This window comes from Cygnus atratus, chromosome 4 (genome assembly GCF_013377495.2).
Source record: "Cygnus atratus isolate AKBS03 ecotype Queensland, Australia chromosome 4, CAtr_DNAZoo_HiC_assembly, whole genome shotgun sequence".
NCBI lineage: Eukaryota > Metazoa > Chordata > Aves > Anseriformes > Anatidae > Cygnus > Cygnus atratus.
Genome location: NC_066365.1, coordinates 9336781 through 9350366, shown reverse-complemented (window position 1 = coordinate 9350366; position 13586 = coordinate 9336781). Strand labels below are relative to the sequence as shown.

The window sequence follows — 13586 nt, the reverse complement described above, 5'->3', positions numbered from 1 at the left end:
ATATATTAGCACGAGAGAATGTCTCCTTGTTAGGATGAGATACCATGAATAACTGCATACTGTGGGTGAGGTCAAAAGGAAGTATGGGGGTGAGCTGCAGTAACTGCAGACATTAGATATTTACTCTTCCCTACCCTATTCATTGTATAATTCACCCAAATGATTTAGTTCTTAAAAAATGCAAAGAATTCATCTAATCCTTTTTGTGATGCACCAAGTTCCTGCTGTTTGCTTTTGTGTGTTTTAAATACCAAGACAGACTTCTCTCATCATGAGTCACCAAATTGTTGTTACCTTTTGACTTTTTCGGCTTTTTTTTCCTTTTTATGCATCTGCCTGCCTGTCTACAGTGATTATCGTTCTGTGGTGTTTGTTGTTGTTGTTGTTTTTTGTTTTGTTTTGTTATTTTTAATTGCTTTTCCTAAGAAGGATCTGTCAGACTTTGCTGCTACCCATTTAGGGAAAAATGTGGAAATGAAGATACAGTATATGCCATTTGTGGTCCAATACTATCCCCTGATATAGGTTACTGTGGCTTGCTAATGGTCAGAGAGGGATGCAAAAGAAAAAAAAAAAGGGAGGGGTGGGGAGCAGAAATGTTTCCAGGGCCCAAAAGAAGTTTGCATTTCTGTGATGGTGGATGGGGAAGTGTTTCAGTATGGGATCGGGAGCTGAAATGGTTGCAGACATTTCAAACTCTGCATCTCTGGGGCTGGCCAAGCCTTGTAGAAAGGTCATGGATAGGCAAGGACCAACCCTGGTGAGAGCTGTCACAAAAGTCAGGTATTGTGCATGTGGCTACCCACAACTGGACACAGCTGGAGTGAGGAAGACCATGGGATATCATGTTTGGACCCTTTTTGGTGACCAGAAGAAAGCATTTCTTTTCTGGCTTCCATACCTTGCTATCCATCCCAAGCTTTGTTTAACCACACAAGTCTGTGAAGGGTTGCTTTCCCATTTTTGCATGAGATTGCAGAAATCTTAAGCCTTGCACAGATCGTTAAAGTATTTTCTCCATGTTTGTGGACGTTTCCTCTTGGAGATAGCAGTTGACCAAGAAAAACAATACTGGTTCCTGATCTGCTTAACATAAATGCATTAAGAAAATATATTTGGACAGTTGAACTTTTCATATTTGTCAAAAGAGATCGCCCAAGAAGTGTAATTTACTGTACAGAGACCAATGTTTCACGTTATTCATGTCCTAGCTCCAAGTCAAATGCATGCCTAGAAAGCATTGTAGGGAGCAGCTGAGGTCTGGGAGTTTTTTCCCCTGAAAAATGCTTTCAGAATTGGACTAAGGAGTAGCACTCCATGCCATGGCTCACCAGAACTCCATCTTTTAGTAAAAGAGAATTCATATACTACATTTGATCCATTTGTTATCAAATTAGCGTGCAACTACTTGTAAGGAAGATTTTCTGCAGTCAGTGGTCCAATACTTCCTGAGCTCCCATACTTTAGGTAAAGAATTTAAACGTTTCCTTAGCCCCACTCTCAGCAGATTTTCTTTCTAATGATGTTGAAAATGGGTATAGGATTTTCTGTTTAACTGGTCTCCAGGGCAATTTGCCATTCACAATCTCAGGTTAAACTTTTCTTTCCATTCTTGCTTTGACCTGTGCAACCCATCCAATACATTTCTGGAATCTCAGAGGCTCATTAATTAGCATGCAAATTGTGGTGTCGTTGACCTCACTCATTTATTTTAAGCTGATTCCATAGCTATTGAGTGAAAGACTTAGGGAAACAATGTGGTGTTGGCCACAGTTTATCTCCAAGTCTTAAAATAACACAGATACCTCAGAGAGTGGCATGATCTTTAGTGACATTTTAATTCTGTTGGCACACTTTAAAATAGCCAGCTGGGACATCACAGATAGGCTTCAGTTTTGAAGCCTTGCAGTTACCATCTGAATGCCAAACTTTTGAGGAGCAAAATAATGCATTTATATATAGATGAAACAGGCTGTAATCAGACTGGCCTCGCAGCACATGCCAGTAATTGTGAACAGCTGCATTAGAACAATGCAGCTGTTAAAACTCCTCCATGCCCAAGAGTACATGTACTTCTGTGGTCCAAAGATCACTCGTGGGTGTATCAATATGCTTTTCTTAAGAATAGAGAGAATCATTAGGGATGCAATTGTTTGAGGAAATCAGTCCTTGATTATATGTTATCAAGGGAGTGTTGGGTATATGCAGACTAGCAGAGATTGAGAAAACAATCCAAACCCCTTCTTGTACAGCAAATGAACAGTATCTTTGCTTTGGTGTCTGGAAACTCCCAGGCTTTAACTGTATCTGCAAAATGCACAGTGCATAATTTCAGCTGGATTAATGTTGTTGGTAGATTGTGCCTGGTTGCTCCTACCTCTAATGGGCCAAAAGTGCCTGGGCAAATGTTGAGTCAGTTTACATGGGAGTAGGTGAGAATACTGAAGGGCAAGGCACTCAGATGTGGCCAGGGAAGCTGTGTCCACGTGTGCCCTTTTCTACGGAATCGGTAATCTAGGCTCTGCAAGGCTTATATTAAAAGAGGTAATGATGTATGTAGATATGGAAGAATTGGTTTGTTCTTTTTTTTTTTTTTTTTTGGAAGAATTGTTCCTCTGTTTTTATGCTGGTGATGGTTATAGGGTTGGAGCAAGCCTGGCCTCTGTGGGCAGTGCAGAAGAGTTACCATTTTCAATTCACTGAAAAAGCAAGACCCTTTAAGTTGTACATACCAGCAACTTAATCCAGCTACTGGACTGGTTTTTACATAGAATGAGGCTATAACACGCTCAAAGACCTCCTGTCCCAGTGACTGAACCTGAGGTTGAGGAGCCAGCTCTTACACGTGTTACTGCCTGCATAAAAATTGATCACATTTCTTTTGTGCTTGCTTTCCTATAGTATTACACTAATTGTTTAGTTTCACATTTGTTTATGTAGTCAGAGGTATTTGCTTGGTACTTGTTACTTTTAGTTTAAACACATTAAATGTAGGATGGGTACAGGTAAGAAAAACAAAGTGACTTAATCATTAAGCCATAACAAACCACTGACAACAGAAACAAAAATGCTGGCATGCTCAAGCCTCTTCTAGCATGCCATTGTGGAGCTATAAAAATTTTTGGTGGGAACAGGTAATGTTGCTCTTTGGCCCGTTTCTGAGGCATGTTTCGTGCCAGTGAGTTTCTGAGGACCAGAACGTGAAACTGAAGAAATTCTTTCACCGTGGTGGAAGCCAGTCATACTGTCTCTGCTGCATTTTCCACTGGAGTTTTCATTGGAGAAAGCCTTTTGTGTCCTCTGGTTCAACTGCAAGACGTCATGTCACAAAAAGAAAGCCAAGAACAAAGATGTCAAGGTCCGAAACCAGGAAATATCAAGGGAAGCCTGTACTTCTGCCTGAGAAGTTTCATTTTAGAAGTCTTACGTGCTCTGTGTGTATTGACTAACTTCCTAAGGAAAGCAGTGGTACAGGTCTCATTTTGCTTGCGTGACCAATTTCCAAACAGCATGATTAAAAACATCTTGAGGCTAGCATGACTGTACTGCTTGTAGTGCTTTGGGACACTGAGCGATGTTTTCCCTCCCCTGTATTAATTCCATGAAGAGAAGTGTTAATAGGAAGAGATCAGAAAGTCAAGGAAATCATTTTCTGCAAACGTTAGGCAAAACCTTCTTGCTGCTACTTTTGATTCTCCAGTACTGGCATTAGTCAAATGGCCATTGAATTCAATAGCTTAATGAGACTGCCAGAAAGACAGCAAGCTTGAATAATGGCTGTTTGACCCGGGTCCAAAAGTTTTCTGATCAAAATGTTTCAAAGCACTGTTGGTTTCCTTCCCAGAACCTGAAGTAGCCTTGGGATTTGACAATCATTTGGCAGTCATGCGTGAACAGTGGTGCTTCCTGTGCCCCTGGCCAAAGCTAGAGAAATGGAAAAGCTTACATTTTGGAGAGTGGAAACATTTCTTAGAATGCAATTCTTCTCACCTGTGAATTTGAAGAGTATCTGAATATATTTGAGAGTGAAATTTTGTTTCCTTTTTCTCAGAAAATTTTGGGATTTTGCGCTTGATATATTTTCTGGCTTGTGTGATATACTTAACGGCCTTTATTTTAATTCTTCTTTTGAAAATCAACTTCATCTTGTTCCTGTTATTTCAATATCAAGAGTGGGAGAAAGATCATTTTCATTGTGTTCCCTCTATGATGGGTTCCTTGCTGCTCAAAGTCTGGTATTTTACAGGCAGCTCACCTGACCCAAAGACACCCAGATCTAACCTACCTTGATCTGCTCTGTAATCTGTATCATTTTTCCCTTGGTAAACACTCATCTCATTGTTTGGGTGCCACAAATAATGTTACTTGTTTCTATTTACACCTTTGTTTTTCAATTGCAGTATATGCCCAACACCTGTTAAGTTTCCTCTGAAAAGCACATCTCTTCAACATGCAAGGTTTATGATGCTAACTTGTAGGCATTCTTTAATTATAAAAGGGTATGTATGTGATGATCTGTCAAGGGACAGTTGTCTCTAAATGGATTAAAAGAAGCTTACAGGGTTTAAAAATGGTCTGTGCCCATCATATGCTGAAAATAGTTGAAGTTAACTAAAAGAGATAGCTAAATAATGCTGATAATTTACATATAGCAGGTAAATGTTTGATTTCTCAATTCCAGATAGTAACATTTGGAAATATGTGAATGTGCTATGTAAAGATAAGAGGGGGAAAAAAAAAAAGAAAAAAAAGTAAATATGTCAAGTGACCAGTGTTGTTAGGTAAACTGTTCCTAAGCATCTGCCCACAGGAAAAAATGAGACACCATTTAAATAAAACCAGTCCTGTGCCATGCAAGATCATCTCTCAGCTGTTGAGTATCAAAATTGTAGTGTCCTGACTCATCAGCAGGGCTCCTTCTACCTCACTCTGGTAGACAGGATAATGAGAATGTATTAAAGACTGAGTGTTTGGAAATAAATGTGTTCGTGAAAGATAGTAGTCTCATGAAAGAGTAACAGAGTAAGAAAGATAGGATTTGTGGTAATGCTGGGAAAAACTGGCAGGTTTTCAGGCATACATGTTTTTCTAGTGGTCTGAAATAGAGCTAAATGCAAGATGTGAGCAACTGCTGAAAGTTTTACTAGATATGCATCACTTCTACCATCTAACAGAAAGGTAAGTGGTAGCTGCAGTCAAGTTATAACCTATTAACAGGGAAGAAAGGTGGTAAGGTGCTTATCTTCTCAAGGAAAGAAAAGTAATTAACAGTCTATGCCCCATGGAGAGGCTAGTGATTGCAGTGATGATAATTGCATGATATAAAGAAACAAGGAAGGTTTCTTTCTCCATATCTGCTTTTAGTTCACTTGTTTTCAGTCTGTTATTCACCTGCAAGGAAAAAAAAAACACACCTCTTTTAAAATGCAAATATTTTCTCTAGTGCAGCCAAATTCTGTAGAAAGTTGTTTGGGGTTTTTGTTTGTTTTGTTTTGTTTTTGAAAAAAAATTGCTGCCTTTGAAAAGTTCCAGCGTATTGTCAGTAGAAAGTCATGTCTGTGGCACTGAACCACAAAACCCCATGAGGTAATAAAAATACTTACTGTGCTTGTGAGTAGTTGCTTGCTTATTTTTGTCTTGTTTTAGAGCAGAAGTAGTGGTTGCAGCATTGTGAAGCAAGCACCGCAAGCGTTGTGAAAAATTTCAACGGGTTTTGTTGCTGTCAAGAGTTTTGCATCAGCTTAGCTTCAGTGATCAGTTGCTCGCAAAAACAGTTAATTGCCGCATATGCTGCACACATGCTGAGAATGGTATCCCTGAAGTATTTGGAGCAGAGAAGGGTAAAAGCTACTTTCCTAAAGCTAGGCTGTGGGAAGGGGGTTCTCTTTACTTAGCTGCATCAGCCTGAGTCAGATGGGATTGTTCATTTTTTCTCTTTCACAGTTGCTGCAAATGACAAAAGAATTACAGCAGTGTGCTTTATACACCTTTACTTAGCATGAGCGATTCCATTATAGTTGGTCCCTTGGTTTGTTAACTGCAGGAATTAGCTATTTGAGATGACTACTGCTTTTCAATCGTTCTTGCTGAGCTCTTGCAGTAGACAAAATGATTTCCAGCTGCAGATCTTACTCTGGCAGTTGCTCTTTGACTTCACTTACCTTTAGAGGTGTGGTTAGACGTGTTGGCCAACTCCAAGCTGAGGCCTTCCAGGTACAATAGTTGGAGGTTTTCTTATACGGCTTTTTTCAAATAGAAGTTTTTAAACATCTAAAGCTGTATTAATCATGTCAAGACATAAATAACTTTTCTCAACATATTAGATCTACAAAACATACTGTTAAACCAGTGACTTTAAATATATAAACGTATGAACAATACATGGAAGTGATAAAGGCCAACAAAAGCAAGGACAAAAGGTGGATGCAATGTGGACAAGTGAACTTCTTGGAAGTGCATATTCATTAAACTGATCCTGCAACAATTCTGCAATGTGATTTACAGTGCTTCAGCTTTGCTGTCTCTACAGTCACCACCTCCTGTCACCCCAGCTGTGGGGTGCAGAGGGGCAGGAGAAGTGATACACTTCTCAGTGTAGTCTCAGTGTGCTCAACTTGTGAATGGGTGAGCTGCTTGGTAGAGGAGAAATGTATTGAACTCCCATAAAATGTGAAACATAAGTCTGATGGCTCTGTAACACTCCAGTTTCTTCATCTGAGAGAGAAAATTTGATATAAATGCTCATTCCCAATCATGCAATTACTAAGAAAAAAAAAATCCCTAATAAGGATATGTTGGGATTGAAGAACTTTTTTTTTTTTGTCATGAATTTCCAGTTAAAATACACACGACTGCACTTTCAAACTCATTTAGACTGTGTTTTGGACAAAGGAGGTAATTTAAACATTAGTCACCGTAGTGTGGTAGGCACTGGAAAAAATAATTTAGTTTATAGTGTAGAATATCCTAAATTATAACCTAGATTTGATGCCAGACTGAAGTCAGCATGAAGTTGAGCTTTTTTTTTTTTTTTTGAAGGTTTTAGAGGAATGACTAGGCCTGTGAGTCGTTTAGACCTGTGCTTTTCATTAAGCTGGTTATTTTTAAAGGTAGCTTGCTGTGTTAGAATTAGTGTCTAATAAATGCTTCCTAAGAAAATTAAATGTATAAATTCCACTATTGAAAGCCGGGTATAGTTGCTGAAGGCTTTTTGTTCTGTCTTGATATTTGCACTTAACTATATACAAGGTGAGATATATTCCACGGTATTTTTTTCCCTTAATTTTTAGTTTGTTTTTGGCTTTGCCTTAATAGAATAAAATATTATCTGAATGCACTTAAACTCTCTTTACAAATGCGTTCAGTAGGGTTGCCACAGACCACAGGAATGAGACTATGAGCGGTGGTTGCCTTTGGGAGGTCTTGAAAACAACTAATCCTTTGTGGGCAGGAATACCAAAGCAGAGGGCAGTTTCTTCCTCTCCTAAAATGTCAGAACCGCTTATTTTAGCACATAATAATGAAATCCCTAACCTTATTTAAATTCAATAGGGACCTATGTTTGATTTGGCTGACTATCAAATGAGCAGCAAAGCAAGGACATAATTTTTCTTTCTTTTACCTGGCTTTATGCTTCATCTTAATACGAAGTGCTGAGGAGTGCATGGTCTGGGGATGTGAACATATATAGCATATACCAAATGCAAAATGCTGATGCTTACAATATATTAATTTTCAGCCTTAAACTTGATGAAAATGGAATATGTGTTGGATGATTCATAAACTAATATTCCTAGGCTAAATGTAACAAAGTACTGTTTCAGAGATGACAAATATTATCTTGACATTCTATTCTATGAAGAAATAAATACCAGTATTCTCAACATACTCCATTAAATATACCTCAACAAAAAGTGTGAAACCTGAAAGTCTAAATGACAACTCATTCAAAATTGGGTTTAAAGATCCAAGCTGTTTAAAAATTGCCCACCTAACTAAAGAGCTCCTTTTCTGCCATTTCAGATTTAAACTGAGCATCAACATAAACTCTCTTCAACATTTTGTTTCTTAAAGCTGAGACAATTGTGTCTCACACTGGCGTTTATATTTTAATATTTGAATTGACAGAGCTTTGCAGTCTGTTTTTGTAGGGCAAGAGGAGAAATATGCATTTTTAATATACGAATTAGCTTGCAGAATAAGATGTTAGCACTAAGACTCCTTGATGTACATGGCATCTGAAATAGCATTATCTTTTAAAAAAGCAAATGAGCATTCAGTCTTCCTCCTTCCACATTTGTCATCATTTGACATGTACAACAAAATGAAGACTAATGTACTAAAATAGAACAGATAATGGCTTAGGAGAGAAAATGTGATTGACAGCCATCAAAGAATGTGATTGACAGCCATCAAAGCAGCCTGTTGGTATGCTACCATGCACCATGACCAAAGTACAGAGTTGAAAAACATTGCACTTTTTTTTTTTTTTTTTTAAGGAGGGAAAACAAAATCATCTCCTTTTTGCAATGACTGCAACACTTTCCAGTTCTCAACTTTCAGTGCTTTAACGATAATTTGGCTACCTCTTCTTTTCTCTGTGTGGGGATGTACATGGGGTTGCAGTTTCTGGGCTGCAGGTGCTTGTCATAGCAAGATCTCTGAAGCACCGATGTAGCCGATTCATGTCACCCAGGGCAGCGGGTGCATTTCTACAAAGCTGTGGGGAGTGTAGTTGCAAGGTATACTACCTGGCAGATGACTCATGTTTTTAACGTAAGGCCAACGTTTTCGATAATGTATAAGCTGCAACAAGAAGCAAGCTTAAGAATGTTTCTTCTCTTCCATTCTTGTGATACAGAATTAGTAAGAACTGAATTATGTCTGCAATGGGAAAAAGGCTTTGGACTAGGGAAAAAAAAATATTTGGATTGTTCTTTTTTCTGTGCTTTAAATTACATCTGCATTTGTTTTTGTTCAGATAGCTTCTATTAAAAGTCATAGTTTGTTATATATAATGTTAAACATTTTCTGCTTGTCATTTTCTTGTTTTCATGAGGGTTGGCTATCTTATGAAAAGCAAATGCATTTAGCTTTCTGCCCTGTCAGCTGGTTGCTGTCTAGAAATAAAATGATTCAAAACCAAAAACAACAACAACCAAAAAAACATAACTGCAGGCTACGGTGGTAAAATTGTTAAAAGATGAGGTTTTCAGCAAGAAGATCTGACCATTGGCTTTTCAGGGATGTAATGTCTGCTGCCAGAAACTATACCCTGAAGGAGGAGTTAGTTGTCAAAATGAGACGGGAAAAAAATAATCTCTCCTTTCTTCTTTCCTCCTATTAGAAATTTTTATTTCAGACCAACAAATACAATTTTGTAGAAAGTCTTCCAGCCTTGACTTCATTTTATGAATGAAGGTTTTGCAGCTTCTCCTCTTGTATCTCAGACTAGAGTTTGAGCAATTCTTTAAGTTACAGAGATACAAAAAACAAAACAAGCAACAAACACAATACCTATTTTATTGCAGGTATTCTGTGTTCCCCTTGTTTATAGAGGGGTTGATGAGTGCAGATACCTCCTGGTGGTTTACCATGTAGTGCCTTTACTAAGGAGACTGGTGATGGTGGAACCTTAATGGAGTTCAGGAGAGACAAATCTGAAACTCTTCTTCTGGGTTTTAGGTTTGATAAAGCTTTTATGGATTTATCAGCCAGGGGCTTGGGCCTCTGAAGAATCTTGCTCTGCCTTGAATTTAATTCTCTAACGCTAATCAGTGAGATTACAGTGTTTTTGTTGGTGATCGATTTGTAGAGATGACGTACCAAATTGGACTCATAGCTTTAGCTGGGAGTTTCCAGATATTAGTGATTATGGAAGGATTCAGTTATGTTGTTTGTTTCTTTCTGGTGGGTGAAATACTTGGAAGGGGGAATGAATAAAAGGAGAATTTAAAGAATGAACAGTTTTTGCGGGGCACGTTGCTTATAGCAGCAGCAGACTAATTCATTTCCCTAATAAGGCTGTGCTGGAAGTTGGAATGTTTTGAATTGCGTTCAATGTCACAAAAGTATTCATCAGAGAGGAACAGCTTATGGGATGTTTGGAGAACAAATTTGATCATGTTTGTCTGTTCGAAATGAGCTGTTTACACAGACTAAATATATCCTTTTTTTTTTCTGAAAGAACAAACATCTGTGATGGCAAAGTGTGCACAAACATTGTGCACTTTCATTTTCAGTATCCTGGCTGTCAGTAACTGACCGCTGTTGCCTGTATTTTCACTGTCTGTAATAATGTGTAAGGAGACTGAAGCGTGGAACTCGCTCCAGCAACCATTAGCCAAGGTCTTTTGTGTGCACTGTTTATAATAAGCATTTATACTGAGCTTTTATGTCTTTGTTTTGTTTGTATGTTACCAAAAATATTACACAAACTCATATACTGACTGCCAGCTTTAAATCATTCAGAAAATAACTTGCTTCAAGCTGTCCTACTTTTCTAATGAGTAGTAACAGGGCAAGAACGTCATCTCCTTCTGAAAGCCTCTATCATCACGTATCACTCTGCATCACCCTGCTTAACCAAAGTAGCATGAAATCCTCACATCTAATTTCTAGGTGGGAAACTACATGCTAACAGCTTAAAAAAAAAAGTGCAAAATTCTGTAGTTAAATTACTTCTTGCTCTACAGATTTTGTAATATCCTTCCCAATTCCAAGGGCAATAGTCGAGATGTAAGCACTGTAGCAAGTATTTTCTTAAATGTATGTGTTGGACATGGACATGTTTTGCTCTTCAACTTGCACTGTGCTTTTCCTCTTGTACTGTCTTGTTTAACCACCATGCATTTTTCACATTCAGATCCTGGTGGCTCAGTTTGCTGGGTGAGCATTTTCTTTATGCAATGCTGGATAAATCACAGATTTTAGTCTGATTATGGTCTGAAGTCAACAAGGCCAAGCTAAACTGTTTGAAGTATGTCTGGGACACGCAAATTTATGTCCTTGTTTCAAGTATGTTTGGGGGAAATAAAGCAATGTTATGCTGTCTGGCTCCAATGTTAAAAGAACATTGGAAACATTGTAGTTATCAAGTCCCCCCTTCCTTCCCCCCCTCCGCCCCCTTTTTTAATGGCATTTTTAAAGACTAATTTTGAAGAATCTCTTCAGATCATCTGGAAATAGTGTTTGAAATAATTTTTGTTAAGTGCTGTATAGGGGAGCGTAGAGCCATCTCATACATTGCAAACTTAAATTTAATTATTTTTTAAAACTAATTAAGTGCATTTCTCTTGTAGACTGAAACTTCAGCGTCCAGTATTGGCAAACTTTTTTTTTTCTCAGCCATGATATTTGGGAGTTGATTTGAATAGTGAATATCTTTCTACTTCTGACTGTTAGATCAGTTTAATAAATATACAAAACATTGCCAGTTACTTTATTATAAAATGCGTGCCTAAAATATAGAAGAAGATACACTTTCCCTTCTACCCTAGTATTTAAAAAAGAAAGAAGAGTTTCCATATGTGTTGGCATTTTTTTTTCTTGTTGCTTTTGTCGCTGCAAATTGACACCTCCACAATTAGGAATGATTAACGATGCACCCCGGTGCTTTGGAGGTCCAGAGGTCAGTATTCTCATACGCTGCAAACTCTGTGGGAAACCGGAGAACAAACCTCTTCCTCAGAGCAGGGAAACACTCTATCTGAGAATTATTGTTGATGTGGACATGATGCGTGTCATCGGCAATGCACAAATGATGAAGGCAAAGTGCAGAAAATGATATTCTTGTGAACTGTAGTTATTGGTTTATGTGTTTATTTATTTCGTTATTCTCTGCTTTTTTTTTTTTTTTTTTTTTTTTTTAATAACGTAGCATGTGGGCTTATATTCATCTCCCTTTTTTATAAGCTAGTTGCTGGACCTGAACAACAGGAAGGCTGTTGTTGGTATCAGATGGGCCTCATGGGCCAAATGGCTTTCAGGGAAGAAGTAAATGAAGTAAACATTTTAAACAGGTATTAACAAAGAAAAAAAATATTTGTTAAAAGTTGAGAAGACGTCACTTATATGGGACAGCATGTCTACTTCAAATCTAGCTGTCCATGTTTTCACTGCTAGAGTAGTAAGGCTGGTTTATACGGTAGATGTGTTTAATTAAAATGTAGCTTCTGTTGCCCGTTCTCCAAACAAACTTTTTTGCCTCATTGGCAAACTTTCTTTTAGATATGATAACTCAGCTTCAGTTCAGCAAACTCCTTTTTAGAAGATTCTTAGGAAATCAAGTTTGCACGATTTCAGGCAGGATATGATTAATGTTGCTTGGACCATTAAAGGTGCCAGCTTTTCTGAACAGCTACCAAATATGGCCAGAAATGTTTTTGAAATGTGGCAGGAAGGCACTTTTCTACCAGAACAGCAAGAAAAGACTAAGTATCAGCAGCAGTGTTGTCAGACAAAATGTCAGTGCGTTGGATTTCTCGTTGTTCTATTGCTTTTTTAAAAAAAATCGGGGTGTGTGTTTTTGCACATACATGTGTGCAAATGTGAAAAGACAATAAATCAAGTAAGATGTTTTTACTTATCACATATTATGAGTTCAGTTTAGGTATAATGAAATCTGTTAATTCTTTATCTTCTTCACCCTTTCCATTATGATACTTCCTTTACTTCCCACCATCCAGTGGTAGTTTCAATGTACTCATTGTTTGGAAGAAATTTTTTTGCTATCTACTGTGATATTAAGTTTACCTTAGAATGTACCAAAAGTTCCTGTATTATTTAATTTGCTAAGTTGTTCAGAAGGATTTTTATTGTTCTAAAAGGAAGCTTTCAGTTTTAAGCCTGCATAAGGGTTATGCTCTTTAAAATGCAATTTATCTGACCAGAACTTTTGAGTTACGTGATGTATTTTCTTATGAAAGGAAGGAAAGCAATAAGCAAATTTTGAGTATGTCTCCTGACTGGTGATACAGTATTATGAATTTCTAAATGAATTAGTACTTGGTTGACAAATGTTAGAGTTTCTAATGTTGTATCTGGATAAATTCATCTAGTTTGTTTTTGCTTTTGCCCTATATTAACTATGATGGAGTAGGTTCAACTTGAATACTTCTTTTTTTCCCTTAGAGGAAACAAATGATATAATTTATATATCATTTATATATTTTATATATAAATTATATATATAATATCATAATAAATTATATTCTATAATTTATAGTGAGTTGGAAAAGGGAAATACTTAAATATTATAGCATTTGTTTTTACAATTGTGTGTTTTTCTCTTTCAGAGTTGCTTCTGTACCAAAACCTGATCTTATTCATGTACCAAAGGTAAGTTCATCATCACAACCGAGAAATGTAGCATGTGGCACTGTTACCCATCTGTCAAACCCTGTTGTTGATAGGCATTGGCATTCAAACTTTCCTTTCAATACAATGTGCTTGATTTCCATGTGTTACATTAAGACTACTGCAACTTTTGGATCTGAGTGATTTTTTTTTTCACTCACTCCAAAAAGAATCAAGAGACCTGGCAAATGATCATCCACAAAAAAGGAAAAAAAAAAAAAAAGTGAATA

General features: G+C 37.4%; 1 protein-coding gene across 9 annotated transcripts in view; it reads left to right on the top strand.

Annotated features, from left to right (window-relative positions):
- Window positions 1–13586, top strand: part of PDLIM5 (PDZ and LIM domain 5) — a 130918-nt gene that overhangs the window by 58043 nt on the left and 59289 nt on the right. For all 9 annotated transcript variants that reach the window (XM_035542892.1, XM_035542976.1, XM_050710252.1 and 6 more), the window contains exon 4: window positions 13296–13338. In XM_035542892.1, the coding sequence (XP_035398785.1) occupies window positions 13296–13338 (43 nt within the window). The remainder of the gene's footprint in view (window positions 1–13295; window positions 13339–13586) is intronic.